Here is a 26,771-nt window from a genome sequence, read left to right as displayed (position 1 = left end):
GCCATCATCTTATCCTGGGTGGCATGGTTTGGACTGCCTTCACTCATCACATCTGACAGGGAGATCAGTTCACCTCCAGTCTGTGGACTGATCCTGCTACACCATACAATGGCCTACAATCCACAAACGGGCTGGTAGAGTGCTTCCATAGGCACCTCAAGGCTGTGCTCATGGCCAGACTCCACGGACCCAACTGGGCAAACGAGCTACTGTGGTTACAACTGGGGATGTGCACTGCACCCAAGGAGAACATCAACGCCTCATCAGCCGAACTTGTTTACGGAGCTCCACTGGTCATCCCAGGAGAATTTGCACCAGCCCCCAGTGGACAACAAGACATGCACCAGCCCTTCTCCGCAGACTGAGGGAAAGAATTGGGAACCTGGCCCCGACTCCACCATCCCGACACGGCACTGTGAGGACCAATGTACCCAAGGACTTGTGAGGCTGAGAGTATGTCTTTATTCGCAGGGGCCCGCATCGTTCTCCACTACAAAGACCATACAAAGGTCCTTTCTGGGTCTTATGCAACAATGGGGCCACATTCGAGTTGGAGATTGGAGGCAAGACCGAGGTCTTCACCATGGACAGGTTGAAACAGGCACACCTGGACCTGGTGGACCCGGTGGAAACACCAGCACCACGTTAAAGAGGCAGGCCGCCGAAACCTACAAAGACTCTGCTTCAGGGCACCATGGACAATTCCGCCGGTTCTGGGGGGGTGTCATGTGACAGCCCACCATTGCAGCGGGAAAGCCAGCGCTCCGGTCAATGAGCACAACATAAAGCCAGCAGACCGCTCAGCGGCACTGGCCCCAGCAAGTTAACCAGCGGAGGAATGGCTAAAGCGGCCTAAAGGGTCAGCGACCCTAAAATGGGGTAGCGCGCAGGGAACAAGGTATTGTCATGCAAGGGTGCAGGAATACCCGCCTTTGTCATGCAGAATGTGACGTCAGTAACTGGGGCAAACGGCGGTAACTTGAATGATATAAAAGCCGGCTTGAGCCCTAATAAACCAGAGTTTAACCTGACCACACTTGTGAGTGTCATTCCTCCATGTAGCACGCGGCTACAATATTTAGTATTTCTGTAAAGTGTATAAATGAATGTGAATGATGCCATTATAAATGTTCACATACTAATTAGACAGTTCACATAGGGCCTATTTTGCACTTACCTTCAAAGGCTTGGTAAATATCAAAAGGATTTCTTTCATTCAGACTAAAATGGTACAGTCATTAAGCTAATTTGTCATCATGTCTTTCTCTGGAGGATTTCAAACCCATGTCAGTGTCCCTTGTAATCTTAAATATTAGTGTCTTAACTCTGGAATTTTGCCAGATCAAAGTCAATAATCCTCCGTTTTACCCAGCTGCATTTAATTACCGTAAAAATGCGTGGCTTCAGTGACTTTGGAATTTATGATGGTATTCTGCAGAGCTGCCAACACTAACAGGCAGAGTATTGCAGCAGCTGGCAATCTTCACGAATGCTCTTCCTGTCTATTTCATTATCAGGCAGCAGGACCCAGCATACAGTAGTCTTTTGAGTAAGTGCAGATCATTGCATATCAAAACCAGGGCAAATGAGTGATCAGAATGAGAAAGAGCATGACTAATAAATATGGTCCTGAAAAGGAGCCAGTTTTCTGTTGCAATATTTCATTAATCTATAAGTCTGAAGACTATGTACATCAGTGTGAAACATCAATCACAGTGATATAAAACTGTGCTGAGATATGTACGAACAACTGATGTAATTAATGGGTCTCTCTCTGAGAGGAACTCAATGCCTTTACGCCCGATTTGATGGCTGCAACAGTGAAGAACCACTCCTCCACACTCCCACGTCCCCCCTGATGATCCCATCCTGTTCATATCTAAGGATGGCGTGCGTGCTGCCTTCAGGAGAGTGAATCTGAGGAAAGCATCCAGCCTGGATGGAGTACCTGGCCGAGTATTCATGGATATCTTCAATATCTCACTCCAGCAGGGCGTGGTACCCACCTTTTCAAACAGGCTTCAATCATACCTGTACCTAAGAGTATAGTAACCTACCTTAATGACTATTGATCAGTAGCACTTACATCAACAGTGATGACGTGTTGTGGAAGGCTGGTGATGAAGCAGATCAGCTTCTGTCTGAGCAGTGACATGGATACATTCTAGCTCGCCTATCGTAGTAACAGGCCTATGGCGGATGCCATCTCACTAGCTCCTCACAAAGCCCTGGAACACCTGGACAATAAAGATGTGTACATCAGGATTTTCTTTATTGACTACAGTTTGGCATTTAACACCATTATCCCCTCAAAACTAATCACCAAACTCCAAGATCTGGGACTCAACACTCCACTGTGGATCATGGATTTCCTCACCTCCAGACCACAATCAGTGAAGATTGGTAAAAACTTCTCCTCCACAATTTCCATCACTACTGGACCACCACAGGGCTGTTTTCTTCGCCCCCTGCTCTACTTACTTCACACCAACAAATTGTATGGTTCAGTACGATAAAAAAATCATCTGCAAATTTGCTGATGATGTCACACGCCTCAAACCGTGCATCTTGGCACCTCACAGTTCGGCGGGCAGCAACCTCCTTTGAAGAAGACCGCAGAGCCCACCTCACTGACAAAAGACAAAGGAGGAAAAAACCCAACACCCAACCCCAACCCACCAATTTTCCCCTGCAACCGCTGCAACTGTGTCTGCCTGTCCCGCGTTGGACTTGTCAGTCACCAACGAGCCTGCAGCAGACGTGGACATTTACCCCCTCCATAAATCTTCATCCGCGAAGCCAAGCCAAAGAATGGGTTGTTATGAAGGAAGGGGAACAGTCAGCACACAGGATGGAAACTGAAAACTTGGCTGAATGGTGCACCAACAATAACCTTGCACTCAATGTCACCAAATCTAAGAAGCTGATTGGTTACTTCAGGAAAACCAAAGGTAGACAATCCAGTGATCATTGGGAGATCCGAGGTGGAGAGGGTGAGCAAATTTAAGTTCTTGCGAGTCACTATCTCGGAGGATATTTCCTGGATCCAACTCACCAATCGCATCATGAAGAAAGCATGTCAGTGCCTCTACTTCCTCAGGAGTTTGCGGAGGTTTGGTGTGACATAAAAAACCCTGGCAAATTTCTGCAGAGGTGTGGTGGAAAGTGTGCTGACCGTCTGTATCACGGTCTGGTATCGGAACACCAAAACCCTTGAGCATAAAGCTCTTCAAAAGGTAGTGGATATAGCCCAGGACATCAGAGGCAAACATCTCCCCACCATTGAGCACATCTACACGGAATGCTTCCATCAGACAGCAGCAGCAATCATCAAGGATCCATACCACCCAACACACTCTGTTCTTGATACTGCCATCAGGGAAAAGGTACAAGTTCCACAAGACTCGCATCACCAGGTTCAGGAATAGCCGCTACCCCTCTACCATCAGACTCCTCAACAATAAACTGAATCAGGGACTCATTTAAGGACTTGTAATGCACTGCAGCAGAGCGAGCAGACACAAACTTGAAGACTGTACAACAGGCTTTATTTGGCTAAAAGTCTCTGCTACAGTAGTGGCCGTGATGGTGACTCCCGAGTGATTGGCTCGGGAGAGGCTGGCTAAGGACTATATCCCGGTTGGGTGATTGACAGCTGGCCGGGTGGAGTTAGCCCCCTAAGGGTCTATTCAGGTTGGCTGATTGACAGTCGGCCAGGTGTGGTCTGTCTTCTGGTGGTCTTTCTGCAGGTACAGAGATCACCACAGGACTCTTATTTGTGCACTTTATTGATTTTCCTTTTGTTCTCCATGTATTACTGCAGTGAACTGGAATTCACTGTCTGTGTGTTGTTCAGATGACTGGCTCCACTCTCACCTACCCCAATAATAAACCCTGGTTTTCCCGCCTTACCTCAGATTCACCCGAGGACTATTGAATCTACTGGACATTGATTGTAATCTATTAAAAGCCTGTTTGTACTCCTTGCATGTCTCTGACTGCATTCAGTCACGTTACAATTGCACAGTCAGTTTGCTTACATTTGTTATCTGTTTACAACAGTTCTTTGTTGACATGTTTACACTGCGTACAGTTTATTTTTTGCACTACCAATTAGTGGTAATTCTGCCACGCCTGCAGGAAAAAGGAATCTCAGGGTTGTACATGATGCCATCCATGTGAGTACTCTGACAATAAATTGGAAATCTGAAATAGATCAGAAATCATGGTTTGAAGAAGTTTCATTCACATTAATGGAAAATGGCACCTTGAACTGGCTTTTGGAATATCAGCTTCCTACCATCTAGAGCAGTGGTTCTCAATTTTTTTTCACCCCAGAGACTATCTTAAGTATTCCTTTACTTCCTGTAGACAATTAGTGTTGGGGTCAGTGGTGAAGGGTGGGGGAAAGGGCTGGTTTAAGTGCCTTAAACTTAGGCTCCTTCCTAGACCAGCAACAAGAGTTTTGTTTTGTTTTACTAGGAAATCCTTTTGAGAATTTTTTTTGTCATCAAATTCACAGTCTTGTTTTACTTGTTTATTGTATCAGTAATATTTGTTTTTGCTGCAACCACCTGTAATGGACTCCCCAGACCCCCTGTGATCCACAGACCACCGGCTGAGAGATACTGATCTGGAGCATGCAGCCACACTTCTTCAGTGACTGCATTAGGGGCTGTGTTGCTCTGGACTGATTCCCACCCAATCCAAAGAATTATTTATTGAATTGAAATGATCCAAAATGAACTTCACAATGTTGAGAAAAGGAATACTTTCCTCCATGTCTAAATAAGATTAGAATTGAGTCCTCGAAATTCGGGGCAATATCTGGTTGATTACATCATCAGGATTTCTATTTGAAAATATAAAATTGTATTAATCTGCTACCAACAGCAAAATCATCTGAAGAGATCGAGAATTTAATTATGAGAAATGATGGATTTTTTTAAAATTTGCATTTGCTACAAAAAATTAATGAGGGACTAGACCTGAAATTTAATGACATGCAACAAGGCATTTTCGCTATGACGAAGAAACAGTTTGTATCCCGCATGATTATTTCCATAAAACTGCCAAATTGAACATGTAAACCCACATGTAGACTATAATGGTACAGCTTCAAGCGCAAGGAACTCACACTTTCAGCACAGATATGTATGCACTGATGGCAGGGTGGTTGGAAGATTATCAATTCCTCCAAGATGTTGTAGCTTCGTGATATCATTTTGATAAACAATCAAAAGGATCTCCTGTTATGCCAACAATCTTGCATCAATGTTAGCAAAACCAAAGAGATGATTGCAGACTTCAGGAGGAAGTCAGGGGAACACAGTCCTCATCAAGGGCTCAGTAGTGGAGAGAGTCAAGAACTTCAAATTCCTGGGTGCCAACATCTCCAAGGATCTGTCTGGAACCCTCTGTGTCAATGCAATCATGAAGAAGGCTCGCCAGTGGCTATACTTCGTGAGATGTTTGAGGAGATTCAGTATGTCACTGAAGACTCTCGAAAACTTCCACAGGTGGACTGTAAAGAGCATTCTGGCTGGTTGCATCAGTGTTTACAATGGAGGTGCCATTGCCCAGGACAAGAAAAACTTCAGAGTTGTTAACTTGGCCTAGGACATCACAGGCACCAGACTTCACTCCATTGAGGACATCTACAAGAGGCAGGGTCTTAAAAAAGCAGCCTCTATTCTCACGGACCCCCACCACCCAGGCCACCCTTTTCACTCAGCTAGCATCGGGGAAAAAATACAAGAGCCTAAAGATGAGGCCAAGGACAGCTTCTTCCCCACCGCCATCAGATTCCTGAATAATCAATTAACCAAAAGTACTGCCTTACTTTTTGAGCATTACTTTTTAAATGTATTTTTGTAAGGTGGTTTATATGAATGTTGCACTATGAGCAGACGATGCCGCTTTCGTTGCCCATTCAGAGCCAGCTCTTCAGCGCTTGACGTCCTGTTTTGCGGAAACTGCCAAAATGTTTGGCCTGGAAGTCAGCCTGAAGAAAACTGAGGTCCTCCATCAGCCAGCTCCCCACCATGACTACCAGCCCCCCCACATCTCCATCGGGCACACAAAACTCAAAATGGTCAACCAGTTTACCTATCTCGGCTGCACCATTTCATCGGATGCAAGGATCGACAACGAGATAGACAACAGACTCGCCAAGGCAAATAGCGCCTTTGGAAGACTACACAAAAGGGTCTGGAAAAACAACCAACTGAAAAACCTCACAAAGATTAGCGTATACAGAGCCGTTGTCATACCCACACTCCTGTTCGTCTCTGAATCATGGGTCCTCTACCGGCATCACCTACGGCTCCTAGAACGCTTCCACCAGTGTTGTCTCCGCTCCATCCTCAACATTCATTGGAGCGACTTCATCACCAACGTCGAAGTACTCGAGATGACAGAGGCCGACAGCATCGAATCCACGCTGCTGAAGATCCAACTGCGCTGGGTAGGTCACGTCTCCAGAATGGAGGACCATCGCCTTCCCAAGATCGTGTTATATGGCGAGCTCTCCACTGGCCACTGAGACAGAGGTGCACCAAAGAAGAGGTACAAGGACTGCCTAAAGAAATCTCTTGGTGCCTGCCCCATTGACCACCGCCAGTGGGCTGATCTCGCCTCAAACTGTGCATCTTGGCGCCTCACAGTTCGGCGGGCAGCAACCTCCTTTGAAGAAGACCGCAGAGCCCACCTCACTGACAAAAGACAAAGGAGGAAAAACCCAACACCCAACCCCAACCATCCAATTTTCCCTTGCAACCGCTGCAACCGTGTCTGCCTGTCCCGCATCGGACTTGTCAGCCACAAACGAGCCTGCAGCTCACGTGGACATTACCCCTCCATTAATCTTTGTCCGCGAAGCCAAGCCAAAGAGACTATGATTGCTGCCACAATCATAATTTTAAAAAGTCCACAGAATGAATTTACTTGATACCTTAAGCCTCTTGGGATTTTTTGCCACGCTAGTGCGGGCTGTGTAAAGTGAGCACCTTTGACTATGGGTCTGGGGAGGAAATTTGGTTTTCCCTTCATGGAACCATGCCATGAATGGGAGTGCCTTCCAATCAGCAACTTTCACACACAATTGTGCTTGAATGTGCTCATATTTCACTCTTCTCTGCTATTTTGTGGGATGCCACTGGTGTACTTTAGAAGAATTTAACATATGAGTATTAAGTACAAAAACTTCTCCAAATGCAAAGTCCATCCTGACCTCTCAACAGTAACTTCCAACAGAATTACTCCAACAGTTGTTCACACGGTAGACTAGATGACAATTCTGCGTTTCTTCCTGCCCGCTTGTTGGTCACGCAAATACGGAAAGAATTTTAAGCGGTTAAATAGCAATGATTAATCTTAGAATCTTTTAACAAGGAGGTCTATTCACATGTACCTGTTTCAGATTGCAACTGATTATTGCAGTAATCGTCTAAATTTTCTTGTCCCAGTTTTTCCATTATTATCCAAGTCTTTCTTAATTCTGCAATAACAGAAACAACAAACCTGTATTTATCGAGAATATCTTTCAAACTTTGGGATGTCAAAACTAGTCTACAGCCAAAATCTACCTTAAAAGTGCATTCAAGTCCTGCAAAATAGGAAATACTGGTCAATCTATCTTCAGCAAAATCTCACATCAAGGTGCACAGGTATCGTTTTGGCAACGTCACTTCATTGCCCACACCACTCTAGCCTGCTTTGTAAAAGTAGCTTGGGTTCTGAGAGTTCAGGCAGGGCCTCGGTTTAATAACCTGTTCAAAGCACCACTCCTCCAACACACCCTCGACTGAGTGACAAGTGAGATTATTACTTCAAATCTCTAAGGCACATCTTAAATCCATGCTTGATTGACTCAGAAGTCACTGCAAGCCACATATGGTCACACCCCACCTGATTTCAACTGTCAATTGCATTCAGTACCTTAATAACCTTTAGTTTGATGATCATTTTGTCCTCTTTTTACTGATTTATCAATGAATGAGTTTTATTTATTTACCCTGCTAAAATTCTTTGATCCATTCTGCTCACCTTCCTTTTGAGTATTTTTTTATTATCATATCTTCTCATCCAGGTATTCTTCAAGTAAATCTGTGTTGCTCATTTCCAGGTCTCCTGCAACCTGCCGGTCATTAGGTCTCCAACCTTACACGACACTCCAAAGTGTTTTTGGCCTTTTGTCCACACCATCAGCCTCACCTTTATCCAAAGACTCCTTTGTAGTCCTCTTAATCGCTGCCATCACCGATGGAACTCTGGATTTTGGCTAAACTTCTTCACTTTGTGTTGAGAATATTTTTATTAATTTTCTGTAATAATAAATTTGAACAGTATAATTATGGAATGTGCTACAGAAAAAAATTAAAGAAAAACACCATAAAAATAATCAAATATATATGAATTCCCAAAGCACAACCATAATAATAAAGAATTTAAATTTTCAAAACCCCTAGCCCTAAACAAGGTTAAAAGTTAACATTGAAGAAACAAAGTCAGGGTGCAGCGCTAATTTTTTTAGGTGCCGGAGCTCACCAAAAACGGCGACAAGGGATGCCTGGAGTGGCCCCGAGGTGCTGGAGTGCCGCTCCTGCACTACTACACGCCCAAACAAAGTAGCTCTCTCCAGAAGTGCCAAAGTTTTTTTAACATTGAACCTAGAGATTATGGAAATAGTCCATGAACGGGCCTATAACATTTGGAATCTAATATTTTGAATCATCATAAGAACATAGGAAGTAGGAACAGGAGTAGGCCCAAAATGGCCCATCAAGCCTGCTCCGTCATTCAATATGATCATGGCTGATCTAATTTATGACCTAACTCCAACCACCTGCCTTCTCTCCATATCCCCTAATTCCATCAATTGCAAATCTAATTTTTTTTCCCTAAATTTAAACTGGACATCACATTCCTTAGCCATTGTGCATGAGTAGGTGGGGTATTATCTTTCTACTTAATCAAAAATAGCACTTCTGGCCAACAACGAAGTAAAAGATAAAATGCAACATTTAATTGGAGTTAGTAAAACATCTTCTTCTCCAAGTGTTCCAAAAAGAGCAACTAAGGGATTAGGTTCTAATTTTAAATTGAGAATCACTGAGTATTTGAAATACTTCTCTCCAATATTTTTCCAAACTGGGGCACATCCAGAACATATGAATTAAAGAAGCATCACCTATTTTGCATTTATCTCAATGATTACATTTATATCTGAATGAAAAACTAGATAATTTAGTTTTAGACATATGGGCCCTATTTACAACTTTGAATTGCAACAGACAATAATGAGCACATAGAGATGTAATGTTAATCAGTTTAAAAATAGAGTCCCAAACCTCATTGGACAATGAAAGGTTCAAATCCTGCTCCCAGGCATTCTTAATTTTGACTAAAGAGACATATCTTAAACCAGTCAATTTGTCATAAATAACAGATATTAAACCTTTACAGGAAGGTTGTAATCTGAAAAAAACATATCAAGAATATTTACCTCAGGAAAATCAGGGACCTGAAATTGGATAAAATGACTGATTTGTAATTATCTGAAAAAATGAGCTTTTGATCAATTGAATTTTCCAACCAATTGTTCAGAAGATGTAAAACTGTTATCAATAAAACAAGGTCTTTAACATTTTTAATACCCAATCATTAACAGCAGAATCCTGCAAAGAAGGTTGAAAGGGGTGATTGGATATCATGGGGCTTGCAAGAGAAAGACCCTGAAATCCAAAATGGCTTCTCAGTTGCACCCATATCTGTGTTTGGGAATTTTTTTTTTAGCCTCCCTCTTGTTCCTGCCGTTTAGTGGTCAAAACCTTCTCTCATTGGCTTCAAGTTCCTGCAGGATTTGGCCACATATTCCAGATCACCTGCAAATTCTTTGGACTTGATTGGTTACAATTCTCAATTTTCTGCTTAAGACTTGATAACGCACAACATTTCTGCAAAGCTTCTCATTAGTTTTCAACACATTTGCCATCGCCTCGTGGTCTTTGGGCTGTATAGGAACATTGACATTTAAGTGAATCCATCAATAAGGAGTACAGTAGCACAGATAAAAATATATTTCCGTTTAAACCCTGAAATGATCAGTAGCCTGAGACTGCAGCAGTGATAAGTTGACAAACTTCCTTTTGTGAACCCTCTGCAGCAGAGAGGTCGCTCTTTAAACTCGAGTCCTTGGCTGTCAGTTCCAAATGCGGATAAATACAATTTACATTTGACATAAAACAAACACACACATTGAGATCAGTATAGAAATTTACACACCAATTCATTTAGAATACAATTACCATAACATGACAAGACTGAGAGGAAAGAAACTGGCTGTTTCCTATGAATTATTGTTGCATTCTGTACACATTGAATTAGCGCCAAGAGATAGTTCTCAACCAATGCACACGCAGGACCTCAGGAACAAGTCCAGATGTTTACTTTTTGTGGTAAAACCACAATGCTGGAAAAACTCAGCAGGTCAAACAGTGTACTTTATACAGAAAAGATAAAGATGTTTCAGGCTGCATCTTTAAGTACAGTTTGGCCTGAATTTCTCCAGCATTGTGTTTTTATTTTAATCACTGTTGTCAGACTTTAGTGTTTTACTCACTTTTACTTATTGTTGTTTCTTCTGAAAATTGTTTCCTTTTCACTTATTTTCAAGATTTGTGCATTACTGATGAGGCCGGTATTTATTATCCATTCCTACGAGTCACCTTCTTGAACTGCTGCAGTGCTTTTTATGAAGGTACTGCCAACAGGTGGGGTTGGGGTGGGAGGTCCAGGAAGGGGCAGAAAGAACAACAGTCCATTTCCAAGTCAAGACACTGCAACGTCAAGTGGGGAAGGGGGGGGTCCTGGAGATGGTGGTACTTCCTTTCAACTGCTCCTCATATCTTCCTTGATGGTAAAATGCTGTCAGAAAACTTGAACAAGGCATTTTTCAGATGGTACACACTGTGGCCAGTGAAAGAGAAAATGTTCAGGGTGGTTAATGAAGTGGTCATCTTTCTTAACGTGCTTAAGGATGTTTTTGCAAGATGTGTTAAGCAGGATTAACTGGGTTATAAGAGCCAGGATGAGTGCATTATTCAGCTCTAAATGAACTATGAGAAGACTATTTCTGGTGGATCTATTATCTATTAAAATTATTTTTATTTAGAGTAATCAAATTGTTTCGTCACCCCGCAACCTGGATCAGACGCCTCATAATCGGTCGATCAGCATCGTTCATGGCTCTCAACCTAGAGTGGGGCTTAGGGATAGTCTCAAGGCCTAAAGAGAAAGAGTTACTCCATGTGGTGGATTTTATACTGCAGCTGGCTGGGGTGGGGTGGCTCAAATGTTCCCATGTGACCTATGAGCACCAATTATGCGGTAGCCTCACTTGTGGGTGAATCTAACTTTGAATGGCAGGTGAGCTGACTTCCAACCTGTTTCCCGCTAGAGAGGTCAGGTGACCTTGTGGACAACAGTAGACAACTAATGTTTCATGCCGAGACTTGTTAGATGTTAAATGCTCGGAAAAACTTTCTTCAGGGAGGATTGATGACCACAACTTTTGTTTTGACGTCAGTAGCAGTAGGAGGAACAAAGGAATTTACATAGTTAAAGCAGTCAGCATTTTGATGTAACAAAATTGTTTATTTGGAGGTTGACTCCTTCACACTTTGATGTACATGGCTGACACATTCGTCTCTGACCTGGAGACAATATTGATGCCACAAATGGGAATGGCGTGAATAAATCAACAACATTATAAATTTACACCAATCTTTACAGCATGCATTTTCCTCTTTGCCACGTCTGGAGCATTATTTATTCTGCATTGCAGCTGCTTCCTGCCATCTGTGAGCAAACATGATGTACATAATCATTGTCCAAACCTGTGTTCAAACTAGTCGACCAAGAAACACTGCTTTGGGATATTTTTCCTGCAGTGTGGGCCACTGAACAAAAAAGTAATCCGACAAATAGTACAGTATCTTCCCCGAGAGTGACAAGGTTTCCACACGGCAGATGCTCTCGATATAAACGATTAGTACTTTCTTCATTCCAGTTATTCCAAGCAACAGAGCAGATATACAGAGGGGTATGCACGTTCCTGGTCCATTGCACAAAACCTGTGTGGAAACACAAAGAGACACTTGCATGATTGGAGGTGTCAAGCCCAGCAGTGTCATCGGCTTGCTGCCATTTTAGACTTAGATGCAAGGTCTTCATCGTGTTAGTCCAGACAGAATATAAATTCAGAAATACCACATGGGAGGGAAGAGGGCAAGGGCTAGAAAGAGGGGGAAAGAGGGCTAAAGCTAGAGAGAGGGTAGAAGGAAATATTTATGTACTACAAATAGTAGAAGAGTGCTCACAGCAGAATACAAGAGGGCTCACACCACAGAGAAAGAAGGCTCACACTATAGAGAAGTACATGGTAGATCATGTTTAACTCATAGAGTTTTTGGAGGAGGTTACTAATGGAAAGACTGTGGATGTTGTCTATAGGGCCTTTGACAAGGTTCCGCATAAGAAGTTAGTTAGGAAGGTTCACGCATTAGGTATTAATGATGAAGTAGTGAAATGGATTCAACAACAGTTAGATGAGAGATGCCAGAGAGTAGTGGCGGAAAATTGTTTGTCGAATTGGAGGCTGGTGACGAGCGGAGTGCCTCAGGGATCGGTACTGGGTCCGTTGTTGTTTGTCATATATATTAATGATCCAGAAACATTAGGGTGGTAAATTGGATTGGTGAGTATGCAGATGATTCAAAAGTTGGTGGTGTTGTGGACTGTGAAGAAGGTCAGTGGGATATAGGACAATTAGGAGAGTGGGCTGAAAGATGGCAGATGGAGTTTAATACTGATAAATTCCTTAATCTCAACATCATCCAGCCATTCTATTCTGACCTCACCTTGACTAAGGTCCTTTTCTCTGGGGAATGTTGAAGCCCAGTATTCACTTAAGACCCAACCTCCAGGCACATATATCTTCCTTTATCTTTAAGCGGATCTACCTTCACCCAAGCATAAAACACCTTAGGGTTTTCCTTAATCTACACCTTCTCATGCCCTATTCTAGCTCTCCTGTCCTTTCTTAAGTTCCTGTCTGGCTACCATATAGGAAAAAGGGCTCATGCCACTGAAGGGGGGAGGAGGTTGGGGGCAGAAATGGCTCGCATTATGGGAGAAGAGAGATCACACTACAGACAAACCACTAGTATCAGTGGTGCTCACTACAGAAGGCTTGCACTACAGATGGGTGATCAGGACTTACATCAGGGAGAGGGGAAGAGAGTGTAGACATAAGAGAGCGTGAGAACCACTGATTTTTTGAAACAGGTTTAATGTTTGAAATCTTCTACAAATCCCTTGCCAAAATGTGACTAGCGCACATTTTATCAGACAGCTGCACTGAGAGGATTAGATGCACCATGACTATGCATGGCGTGATACTGAGTCATAAAGCCCACAAGGGCAGTTGTTTGAACCTCTGGTCCGAGGAGGCTTCAAGAAGGGAAAAAATATTTTTCCAGTACTCCTACTCCTATCTAGTGCAAGATTCTCGTAATTAGATGTCTAGAAAAGACAAAACAAGTCTGACTGCGGTACTGAGCTAGCCGTGGGTTATAATGTCCCCATAACAGAGAGAGGAGGAGAGCATTCAAACTTGGCAAGGTCCCTTAAACCTGCCAGCTGCAGACTACTGCAGCCAAACTGGAGATGCCAATTTCTGGACGCAGAGGGCAAGGGAGAGTATCAAAAATTGCTTAGCCCACAGCCTGATTATAGGTCCTGGGTAATGATCAAAATCAGCTAGTCGCTGACCAAGGAAAGCATTGTTAAACAAATATCATGGTGTAAAGGAATCATCCTATTTCAATTATGTGCAAGATGAAGTAATGTTTTGAAATTAACCCCCCCCCCCCCCCCCAATTGTCAGTAGCTCATTTTGCTACAATCTTTTACCAGCAATATGAAGAACAGGATTATCAATGGCAAAGAATTCATTTATTAATTCCAAATGAAAATATTGTCTTCCCCCACTCCTTACACTGTCCTTAGTTGACCCTCCACCCACTGTTCATAATCCCTCCTTAACCACAAACGACTTCTGGACCTCATCGTAGAAAGTATGAAAAGCCCTAGAATTTCCTCTTTCTCTTCCTATCTCTCATGGTTTTCCTGACTGAGTGCAGTAAAGCCTTTTAACTGGACTCCATCACCATTCCCCTGGCGACGATCTGATCTCCTCTTTCTTTGCCTTATCTTTTGCTTCTGAAGTCCTTCAATCTTCTAAACCATCTCAGACTGCTCAAAGATCCTGTCCTCTCCCTAATGCTCTCGTCCCATTCTCAGTTGCAGTTATCATATCATCCAGCATCCTTTGGCCCATTTTGACTGTGCTGGCCCCTTTTATCTGCCAACACTAATCCGAATTTCCTGCAATAATTTTGGGATTGGGATTGGAGAACCTTTGCGAAAAATAATCAGCACTCAGCAGACTACTAGTGTTGATTTTGCAGAATCCACTAATGTGGCATATTGTGGCGAAACTGTTTCAATTGAGTCAGAGGGTGTAGAAGAGACCACAGCTTGGAGAAAAGGCCCCATTGAGCCAACTTATTCATGTTGATCATGATGCCCATCTCTTCTCAAGTTCATTAATGTATCAAGTTAAGACCATAAGGCAATATGACATAACCATAACTATAACCATATAACAGTTTATGGCGTGGAAACAGGCCATGTCGGCCCTTCAAGTCCGCGGCGGTTCACTTGAACAACTCCACTAGCTTCCCCCTCCTGCTCTCCGCCCATAGCCCTCCAACCCCTCACATCCTTCATGCACTTTTTTTATAGTAATGTCATAAGATGGTTATAATATGAATAGTTGCACCATGACGCTGCCGCAAAACACCAAATTTCATGACTTGTTTATGACAATACATTCGAATTCTGAACTGTGGAAACAGAAATTATGGAAGCTTTTCCCAATAAAACTCAAAAAAAATTGCAGTTAATGGAGAACCATTACATTTGAATTTATGCCAGGATGTTTGACCGTGGAATTGGCACTGCTTTGTTTTCATATAGGAGCAGAAATAGCCCATCGAGTCTGTCCTGCCACTTAATCATGAGCTGATCTATTTTTCCCACTCAGCCCCATTGCCTGGCCTTCTCCCCAGAATCTTTGATGCCCTGGCTAATCAAGAACCTATCAATCTCTGTCTTAAATCGCCTGTGACAACAAATTCCATTTACCACCTTCTAGCTGAAGAAATTTCTATGCATCTCCATTCTGGGCAGATGCTCTTCAATGCTGAAGTTGTGCCCTCTTGTCCCAGACTTTCCCACCATGGGAAGCAACCTTCATCATTCAAAATATTTCAGTGAGATCTCTCCTCATTCTCCTAAATTCCAACGAGCACAGGCCAAGAGCTATCAAAATCTCCTCATAAAGTAACCCTTTCATTCCCAAAGTTACCCTTCTCTGAATCCTCTCCAACGCCAGCACATCCTTTCTTCAATGAGGAGTCTCAAACTGCTCACAGTACTCCCAGCGGAGATCTCACCAGTGCCTAATAAAGACTCAGCCTCACATCTCTTATATTCTATTCCTCTTGAAATGAACGGCAGTGATGCACTTGGCTTTCTATTTTTTTTGAATATTTTATTTTCAAAGACTCAGGAAAATGCAAACAAACAATACTTTCATTTAATTTCTTGAGTTTAAGACCTCAGTTGCTAACGTAGGATTGGAACGTGCCCACTCGGTGACCAGATCTCTGAAAGCCAGTCCAGTGATGGACTCACTTTTTTTTGAAGACTTTATTTAAAATTTTATAACATGAATACAATAGAGAATTACATTTAAAGAAAAAAAAAATTAAAATGGTATGATTACAAAATTACATCCGAAAACTACACAAAATAACCCCCCCCCGTTAATTGTAACACAATATTAATAGTCTAACTTAAAATTAGTCCAACCCTCCCCCCCACAAAAATAAAGAGTGAATAGTTAATAAAATTAACAATATATATGGGAAAAAAATACCCACTTACAAAAAAAGAGATAAAACTTATCCTAAAAAAAATTCTAACAACAAAAAAATTGTCAATACTAAAATATCACGCTTAAACATATATTTAAATCAAACTTAAATGCATATAATTAGCAAACGGAGTCCACTTTAACTTATAAAAAGACATCTTATCCTGAATTGAAAAAGATATCCTTTCCATAGTCAAACAAAATTTCATCTCCAAATACCACTTATCTAAAGTTAATATATTTCTATCTTTCCAAGTAAGTGCTATACATTTCTTAGCCACGACTAAAGCTAAATAGATAAAGGAAATCTGATAATCCTCTAAACCTAAATCAATTACTGATTGCATGTTCCCTAATAAAAATATATCGGGATCTAATACAAGATGGATATTATCTAAACTGTTAAAAATAGATTGAATACCTTTCCAAAACTGTTGCAATCGATCACAAAGCCAAACAGTATGCAAAAAATCGAAACAAGAATCCAACTTACTAAGACCAAATTTTTAAAATTTCTCCGGCGTTAAATATAGCTGATGAATAAAATTTTAATTAATCACAGTGATGGACTCACTGAGCTCCCAGAGCGATGTGAAGAAGCACAATTGGCGGCATTGTTTGTGTAATAGTATGCGCGACATTATTACAGCATCAGTGACCGGGGTTCGAATCCGGAACTGTTTGTAAGGAGTTTCTACGTCTTACCCACATCTGCATGGGTTTCCTGTGGGTGCTCCTGTTTCCTCCCACCCTCCAAAACATATGGGGTTGCAGGTTAATTTGGGTGCATTTGGTTTAAGACGCTGTTTACATCCGGTACCGCACGGATGGCAGTCTCTTCAATCTGAGGTGCCTGCAAGCTCACACCAAGACACAAGAGAAACTTGTCCGTGAACTACTCTTTGCAGATGATGCCGCTTTAGTTGCCCATTCAGAGCCAGCTCTTCAGCGCTTGACGTCCTGCTTTGCGGAAACTGCCAAAATGTTTGGCCTGGAAGTCAGCCTGAAGAAAACTGAGGTCCTCCATCAGCCAGCTCCCCACCATGACTACCAGCCCCCCCACATCTCCATCGGGCACACAAAACTCAAAACGGTCAACCAGTTTACCTATCTCGGCTGCACCATTTCATCAGATGCAAGGATCGACAATGAGATAGACAACAGACTCGCCAAGGCAAATAGCGCCTTTGGAAGACTACACAAAAGAGTCTGGAAAAACAACCAACTGAAAAACATCACAAAGATAAGCGTATACAGAGCCGTTGTCATACCCACACTCCTGTTTGGCTCCGAATCATGGGTCCTCTACCGGCACCACCTACGGCTCCAACGCTTCCACCAGCGTTGTCTCCGCTCCATCCTCAACATCCATTGGAGCGCTTACACCCCTAACGTCGAAGTACTCGAGATGGCAGAGGTCGACAGCATCGAGTCCACGCTTATGAAGATCCAGCTGCGCTGGATGGGTCACGTCTCCAGAATGGAGGACCATCGCCTTCCCAAGATCGTATTATATGGCGAGCTCTCCACTGGCCACCGAGACAGAGGTGCACCAAAGAAAAGGTACAAGGACTGCCTAAAGAAATCTCTTGGTGCCTGCCACATTGACCACCGCCAGTGGGCTGATAACGCCTCAAACCGTGCATCTTGGCGCCTCACAGTTTGGCGGGCAGCAACCTCCTTTGAAGAAGACCGCAGAGCCCACCTCACTGACAAAACGCAAAGGAGGAAAAACCCAACACCCAACCCCAACCAACCAATTTTCCCTTGCAACCGCTGCAATCGTGTCTGCCTGTCCCGCATCGGACTTGTCAGCCACAAACGAGCCTGCAGCTGACGTGGACTTTTTACCCCCTCCATAAATCTTCGTCCGCGAAGCCAAGCCAAAGAAGAAAAGAAAAAGAAGATTGTGGTGTAAAAAAAAAGTGACTCATTGCTGAGATTTTCAGAAGTCAGGAAACACTCAGAGCAATAGTGGATGGAGTAGAAGGTTCACTGAGCCTTCTTAAGGGCAGTCCCTGAACAGCTGGCAAGCACCTATTTCCTAGTGCAGCAATGATCAGCACAGACTCAGTGGTGCCTAAGGGCCAGCTCCAGTCTTGTATGACTGATTTCATAAACTGGTAAGAGACCCCCCCCCCTCGCCCCCCCCCCCCCCCACCCCTCCGCTCTCCAGAATTGCTCTGGTAATATCAGCAATTGATCAAGTTCAAATCTGGATGTGGAAGGAAACTGGAGCCCCCGGGAAACCCATGTGGTGACAGGGAGCATGTCCAAAGTAACACGCAGACAGGTAGAGGAGGGCAGGATTGAACCTTGGTTACATGTGAGCTCATCTATCCATCTAGTAAATCACAAAATTCTGTAGACACCATGGTTGAAGTAAAAAACAAAAAATGCTGATTTCGGATGCTTGCTGGCATTTTCTCATACTTTGATGAAGGGCTCAAGCCCAAAACATCCTTTGCTACATAAAGGACACTGTTTGACCATCTATCCACTTAACTAAAAATACTGCCTGGTCCGCAGAAAAGAATCTCAGGGTTGTATGTGATTGCATGTGTATGCTCTTGGACAATAAATCGGAACCTCAAGCCCACAGCAGAAAGTGAACCCAGACCTCAATGGCAGATTCATGTTTATGAACGTGCGTGCACACCCACACGCAGATCCTTTTCAGCTTCATGACACAGCAGTACCTCAAAGATTTTGCCCCACAGAGTTGGCACATGTGTGGAGTGTGCAAGCTCAGGTCTGTAGGAATCAGGAATTCAGCACAGGAGGGTTATCAGGTTGCAACCGAAATTGTGACTGGCGGAATAGGAAAGGAGCAAAGGTGGGGATGGGGGTAATCCGACTGGGACCAGCACATCATAGCGGGCATGCCATTGTGAAGATGTAGGGCAGGACTATACACCACTAATGTTGGCATCCTTGTTTCCTCTTTTATGCTCCCAATACTTCTTCCCTCTAGCCACAAAGTTGTGCATGCAGTTTCCCCAAATATCTTCTACTGAACATGGCATCAGCAATGTTCTGGGTCAGATCTGTTAATAAATTGCTCTTGGCCGCTATGAACCTGAAAGAACACACACACACCACACACACATCCTGCATATTTCCTCATTTTAGAAATTTCCATTAGATTTCACAAAACATCTCCATTCCTGAGGGAAAACAAAACAACTTTTCAAACTATCTCTAGATAGTGTGTGTGTGTGTGTGTGTGAGAGAGTATGTGAGCATGTGCGCATGTTCTTTCTGGTCCATAGCAGCCAAGAGCAATTTATGAACAGATTTGACCCAGAACGTTGCTGATGCCATGTTCAGCAGAAGATATTTGGGGAAACTGCGTGTACCACTTTGTGGCTAGAGGGAAGAAGTATTGGGAGCATAAAAGAGGAAACAAGGATGCCAACATTAGTGGTGTATAGTCCTGCCCTACATCTTCACAATGGCATGCCCGCTATGATGTGCTGGTCCCAGTTGGCTTCCCCCCCACCCCTTCTTTTGTTTCTCTCCTATTCTGCCAGTCACAATTTCGGTTGCAACCTGATAACCTTCCTGTGCTGAATTCCTGATTCCTACAGACCTGAGCTTACACACTCCACACATGTGCCAACTCTGTGGGGCAGAGTCTTGGAGGCACTGCTGTATCATGAAGTTGAAAAGGGTGAGTTTTTATACCATTTGGTACCAGGGACAAGTTTCAAGATTAATTTATTGTTATGTATTAAAGCCAGTGCAATACCACATGGAATTTGTTTTTGTCTACCATAAGGCAGAAATTGCCTGAAGTGCCTCTTACAGTCAGAGAAAGAGAAGCAAAAGAGAGTGTCCATGGATTCACCTCCAGCGATCCCACAGCCACACAGAGCCCAGACCCAACCATCAGCAGCCCGAGGTCCAGAATCGAACCTCCGACCCGATCAGGAACCCTTCAGAGCCCTTGGCACCCTCTGGCATCCCAGTTCTGATACCTGGTACCTCTTCAGCCAGTCTTGAGCCAGTCTCTAATAGGCTGCAGCAGGGTGTGAATCCCTCATCCACAGTTGCCAGCAGCCTGCAGCCTGCATGGATTCCTCGCCTCGAGTAGGTAACAGTCCCCGCCGCCTGTGTGTTTGTTCAGCAGCAGAAACCCTCAGTGGTCTGCCATTGTGGTCACCGTCCTGTGGGTCGTCTCCCCGCTTCTCCTGCTCAGTTGGGGGTTGTTCTCCTTGTTTTCTGATGTGCTGCGCCAAAAGCACTGCTTGAGCCTGCGTAAACCAGGCCAGATCTACTTGTATTCTGCATCTCATTCTAATCAATCTTTCATTGACTGCGTATTTATTCTTATACTCACCGGTTTTTTTCTCATCCTTACCAACTAAAGAACAGAAGGTGGCTATTATGTAAAACCCAAATTATTAGAACCTCACAATATGTATTATTTTGACAATAAAATCACATTTGTATTCAAAAGTGGCAGAAAGAAGGTAGCAGGTGAGAATGAGCTACCATTATTTCAAATCACGGTGCAAGACTACGAAAAGTAAGTCACATTTCTGAGCAGATTGTGGTTCGGATTTATTGTCAGAGTACATACAACATACAAGCCTGAGATTCTTGTTCAAAGTTGTCAATCAATGAGAATGGCAGGTTGGTGGAGGAAACTTAGGTGGCGGATCTCTGCACTGGCTAACCTCCTTTTTATGTTGGGGGACAACAGGCTGTGAAAAGCCTTTGCAATGTTAACACACAATGCAGGTGCATCCTCAGAGTCGATATGCCACAAACATCAGGGATCACACAAACTGCATCCCAGAGCCAATTCACGTCACAAAATCCCAAGGGAAAGAAAAAAAGGCACCAAGCTGAAGTCAGAAAGGGAGATGTAAAAAGGGAATTTAAGTAGAGTCTTAAAGGGGACCAATTTAGTGAAAAGGCTCGGGGCTGAATGCCAGAGCTGAAAACACAAGGTACACCTTGAAGAAGGACTCAAGCCTATATAACATTAGTTATATATCTTTCCCTCCCATGGACGCTATGAGACTGGCTGAGTTCCTCAAGCATTTCTATGCATTTTTACTTGAAAACACGAACCGAGGAAAGTGATGAGCACATGAGACTGGACTCAAAGGAATGGTCAATTCATGTTGCTGCAGAAGGTCAAAGAGAAGCAAGACATGGAGCTTTACCTGATTTAAAGCTTCCTGTAGTATAGCTATTCTTCAAGTGCACTTACCCATCTCTTAGCTTCTTTAGGGAGTCTTGTGGTCATGAAAGAGGCCACATAACTGTGAACTCTTCCTTTCTGGTACTTTAAAAAGCTAATGTAGGTCATTCGCAGAAGGGATTTGATGTTTGCTGGGTTCCTGGCTTGACCGTTCCTTCAGTGAAAATGGAACTGCTGGTAAGATAGTATCAGATTCATTTATTTGATAGCATAATTAAGTGCTACAAACTCAATGTAAATGCATCTCATCTTCCCCCTAGATTTGGAGATCTGACTTCAGTTTAGCTCCAAAATTCAGCTGTGGCCCTTTGCTATCAGCCTTGCCACTGGGAGAAAGTTGCAAGCTCGTGTCCCTCTGGGGCTATGCACAGAGATCTAAACACAAAAATAGCTGAGAGGATGTGCAGAGACTGATTTGCTGGGTTTTAGATGAAATGTTAAACTCCATTTCACTCAGTTGCAATTAATCCCTCAGCTCTATTTTAAAGAGTGAGAGAAAAACTCCCTGATGAGGATGTGTTGTTTTATGTTGATGTATTCACTCAATGGGGAAATACAGTGTCCTTAAATATTTCTGTGTACAGGTTGGAGCATGTACAGCAAAAAAAAGAGAAAGAGCAGGAAGAAAAAAACATGCATTTAACTGCAAATATAATTGCCAGTTTGTAAGAGCTGTGTTCAATAATTATCCCTCCGTTAAAGTGAATGAGATTATTGGACTGTAACTGACCGCTGTTTGTGAGAGCTTCCTATGTGCAAATAAGAACATATGAAATAGGAGCAAGGAGTCAGCCATCTGGCCCATCAAGCCTGCTCCTCCATTCAATAAAATCATGGCTGATCTGATCATTAACTTAACTCCACCTACCTGCCTTTTCCCCATACATATCCTTTAATTCCTTTATATATAAAAATCTATCTAACTGAATCTTAAATATGTTTAATGAAGAAGCCTAAACTATTTCCCTGGGTAGGGAATTCCACAGATTCACTGCTCTCTGGGAAAAAGTTTTTCCTCATCTCCATCTTCAATCTGCTCTGCTGAATCTTCATGTCTCATCTACCAGTGAAAACAATTTCCCTGGTTCTATCTTATCAATCCCCTTCATCGTTTAATATGTTTCTATAAGATCACCTCTCATGCTTCTGAATTCAAGAGAGTATAATCCCAAACGATTTAGTCTCTCCTCGTAGGTCAACCTCCTCATCTCCAGGATCAACCGGGTGAACCTCCTCTGGGTCGCCTCCAAAGCCAGTGTATCCTTCCCCAAGGAGTGGATTTGCAAAATCAGCTGATAAATTGTAAAACACTGGACACCTTGAGGTCCAGCGAGAGAGAGAGAGAGAGAGAGAGAGAGAGAGAGAGTGTGTGTGTGTGTGTGTGTGTGTGAGAAAGTGACACATACAGGGATAGATTGAGGAAAACAGAATGAATGACAAAGGAGAGACAAAGAGATAAAAAGAAAGAAACTGGCCATTTTCCTCAAAAATAAACTCCAGTGATTTTGTTCTAGGAGCAAATCGTTGAAATTAGATTTATACATGAATGAAATAAGAAACTATGGCCCTGACTAATAGGCAGGAATAGAACCCCTCCTCACTGTGGACCTCACTTTCTGTGACCTAAAATGTCTCTGCAAACGTTAGAGTTTGGAATCAGAGGTTAGATAACAGTTAAAATTATGCAGTAGTCTCGCACTTGTAAATCTGAAAAAGTAACTCTTCATTTATATAAAATGGGGCCCCATTATAGGAGGAATGCAAAGGTGAGGGGAAAGTATACAGAAGAGATTTATCAGGACTTTGCTGGATTAGAGGGGAGGAGCTATTAAGGAGAGGTTGGACAGACCTGGGTTGGTTCTCTGCAGAGTTGTTGGCTGAGGTGAGACCTGATAAAATTATGAAAGACATATAAAAGGTACACAGCCAGAATCTTTTTGCCAAGGTAAAAATGTCAAATGCCAGCGAACATTTGATTAAGGTGAATGGGAAAAGTTTGAGGGAGATATGCAGGGGAATATTATTTTACACAAAGAATGGCAAGTGTCTGGAGCGGGCTGCCAGGGGTAGCGGTGGAAACAGGCATTATAGTAGAGGCAAAAGTAAAAACACAAAGTTGGAGAAACCCAGCAGGTCAAGCAGTATCCTTTATGTAGCAAAAACAAAAATATATAACCAACATTTTGGGCTTGAGTGTGCACTTCGAAGTGTGAAAAATGTCAGCAGGCATCAAAACAAAAGAGTGGGGGAAGGGGTGATCGCAAAGGCAGGAGATGATAGGTGGAGAAGGGAGGGAGGGGGCAGAAGCGATCAAGGGGAGGAGAGATGGCTAGGAGAGAGGGAGAACTGGAAAGGAGGAGGGGGAAGAAGAGAGCAGGTTATCAGAAAGCAGAAAAGTCGATGTTAATGACATCTGAATGGAGAGTGCCCACTTCCAGATAGGCAGATGATTATGCAGGGAATAGAGAGATTTGGATCATATGCAAGCATATGATCAAGTTTAATTTGGCATCATGTTTGGTGCAGACACTGTAAACTGAAGAATATGTTCCTGTGTTCTACTGCCCATGTTCAGTTAAAATACTCTGGTATCCAGGGTGAATCTGCATTCTAATTTTCCTTTTATAATTGTGAAGGATCAGTTTACTTATCTTGATATTACAATGACTAGGAGTTAAAATCGTTTTTAAGGAAAAATGTTCTACATTATTTAATCAGGTCAAATTACTACCATTGAGATGGTCATCTTCATCTGCTTCCATGATTGGTCATATCAATTCTATTACAATGAATATTTTACCTAAATTTTGTACCTTTTCCAATCTATACCAATTTTTATTGCCAAATCCTTTTTTTGACTCATTGGATTCGAGTCTATCTTCCTACATAAGGCAAGGAAAACGCCCCTGCTTAAATACATCTAATCTTCAAAAAGCTGAAAGGAATAGTGGATTGGCATTTCCTAATTTTAGATTTCATTTTTGGGTGGTCAATATATGTAATTTGCTTCTTTTATTACACTTCGATAATCTACTTGACCACGCTCCATGCATAGAAATGGAACTGAATTTTACTAAAAGTTCTTCTATGTTGGCAATTTAAGGGTCTTTTTTTTTATCCTCTTCTTAATATAAACAAACTGATAATTAGACATAGTTTGAGAATGTGGGCACAATTTAGAAGATTTCTTTTGGATTTCAGAGCTTTTCTCTTGGTGGCCCTATTATATCTAATCATCTTTTTCAACCTTCTTCGCAAGATACTGTCTTTAATAACTGGCACAGATTGGGTATTAAATGTTTTAAAGACCTTTTTATTCAAAACAATTTTTCTTGTTGAACAATTTGGTGGTAAAATTTAATTTACCAAACACTAATTTTTTTGTTAGATATTTTCAAGTTCAACATTTTGTTCAATCTCAGATCCCTGACTTTCTGCAAATTCCCGAGGCAAACATCCTTAATATACTTTTTAATTTAAAACTTTCTCATAAATGTTTAATATCTCTTTTCTTGATTTAAGGATTGCCTCATTAGTTAAAATCAAAAACAATTGGGGACAGGATTGGGATCTTCCATTCTCAGATGAGGTCTGGGACTCTATGAGGGGGAGGACGTGGACCTGTCCTCGGGCCTGCGCAAAGGAGCTTTTAGGTGGAGTGCAGTGCGCGCAGTACTGGCCCCACCCTTTACACCCATGGTTCGTGTGCCGTGGCCAAGCAAGCTGGGACGTGGCAGCGAGGTCCTTGGGTCGTAGGTTTTATATCGGAGTGGCCTTCTCCTATAATCTGATTAATACGACCTCCTTTTGTGCACGACGCTGCTTGTTGCAATTTAAAGTGGTCCAAGTCTCAAGTTAAATTGTCTCGGACTTCCTGCTTTCCGTCTGGTGGGTGCACGGCGCTGCTCGGGCTTCGCCTCCTCTCTCAAACGTGCAGCCCCAACGCGCGGAGAGTGAAAACAAAAAAAAAAAAAAAAATTGTCTCGTTTTTATTTAGATATAAATCATCTATGTGACAAATGTAAAATTGGTGATGCTTCTTTGCTTCACATGTTTTGGATTTGCCCTAGTTTAGATAAATTTTGGAAAGATATCTTTCAAAAATTGTCAGTGATTCTAAGTTCAAATTAGAACCTTGCCCTTTAATTACTCTATTCGGATCATTTCAAGATGATGACGTTTTACTGACTCCAACTCAAAACTTAATTTTATCTTTGACTTCACTGATAACCAGACATGCAATTTTGATTAAATGGAAAGACAATGCTCCACCTACTCACACACAATGGTTAAATGTTATGTCTTGTTTAAGTTTAGAAAAAAATTAAGATATGCCATTAAAAAGTCAAATATTAACTTCCAAAAGCCCATTTATGGATTATTCTCATAACCTAAAGAATTTGGGTTGTTCGGAAGCTTTGGTGCTGTGCTGTCCGTCTCCAGGTGTGGTCACTTGATTCCTACATGTTAGCTTTTAACCTTGCTCAGTGGTAGGGGTTCTGAATTATAACTTTTTTTTCTAATTTTTTTGAATTGTACATTACAAATTATAACTGTACTGTTCAATTTTGCATAGTGTAAACATCAATAAAAATATTTTAAAAAGAAAAGTAAAACACCCTGGTACCCAAAATTCAAGCAACCGACAGCCTTAAACAACTGGCAAAAAAAGAGGAAAACTTATTAAAAAAAATTAAAATATATAAGAATAAAATAATAGGTAAAAACACATAAGTTTAAAATTGCAAAAGTAAATGTCTCTGAAGTAACACATAAAGCTTTGGTGAAGATGGGAGCAAATATTTAGCGAGCGGAGTGCCTTGGTTATGCTTTGCTCGTAGCAGCTGTTTGAGTAAAGCTGTGTTTGAATAAAATAGCATCACCCAGGATGAAGAGCTGGTTGATGCCACTTGACCTTGGGGTAATTCTCTTAAAGGGTCTCCTTATCCCTGCTTAGTAAGGGTCACCCTGGTCAGAGATTTTATTTGTAAAACTTGGAGGGGGGTGAGGTGGTTAAATTATGATCAATGTAATTGTTTACCTTTGGGCAGCTTCGTGGAAGGGGAGGAACCTGCAGATGCAGCAATGATTAAATGTTTTCAAAGAATGTGACGGAAAATAAAGTAAAATGCCTTAAGTCTGATCACATTCATTCAAGGCAAGTTTGTTCAGTGTGAATACAAAAGTGCATTTTTGTCTTTTAAACTGTTTATTTGTAATGCAGGTGTATTAGTTAGGCATTGTAAGAGCAACCTCTCAAGCAACTAGATAGTGCACTTATCCGGCATCTACCAATCCCTACAGGTACCGGATACCAAGGGTTTTACTCCACACCCACTGCCATTGTTTTTTAAAATAGCACAACAGAAGTTCCAGCTGAGCGGGCTAATGGGGTCGGGGATAGTTTCAGTTGAACAACAGCACCTCCAACCGTCCAGCACTGCAGTAAATCATCAGGCTTGGTCTAATGCTCGGTTCTCAGGAGTTGGATTT

General features: G+C 42.4%; 1 protein-coding gene across 6 annotated transcripts in view; it reads right to left on the bottom strand.

Moving 5' to 3' along the window:
* Positions 1-11,634: 11,634 nt before the first annotated feature.
* Positions 11,635-26,771, bottom strand: part of alg14 (ALG14 UDP-N-acetylglucosaminyltransferase subunit) — an 87,228-nt gene continuing 72,091 nt past the window's right edge. For 4 of the 6 annotated variants that reach the window (XM_069939074.1, XM_069939075.1, XM_069939076.1 and 1 more), the window contains one exon: positions 11,635-12,134. In XM_069939074.1, coding sequence (XP_069795175.1) covers positions 11,904-12,134 — 231 coding nt within the window. In that variant the 3' untranslated portion in view covers positions 11,635-11,903. The remainder of the gene's footprint in view (positions 12,135-26,771) is intronic. The other 2 variants (XM_069939079.1, XR_011357927.1) reach the window with 2 other exon arrangements.

This window comes from Narcine bancroftii, chromosome 5, assembly GCF_036971445.1.
Source record: "Narcine bancroftii isolate sNarBan1 chromosome 5, sNarBan1.hap1, whole genome shotgun sequence".
Lineage (NCBI taxonomy): Eukaryota > Metazoa > Chordata > Chondrichthyes > Torpediniformes > Narcinidae > Narcine > Narcine bancroftii.
Note: the sequence above shows the minus strand (reverse complement) of the source record. Positions and strands in the feature narration are given on the sequence as shown.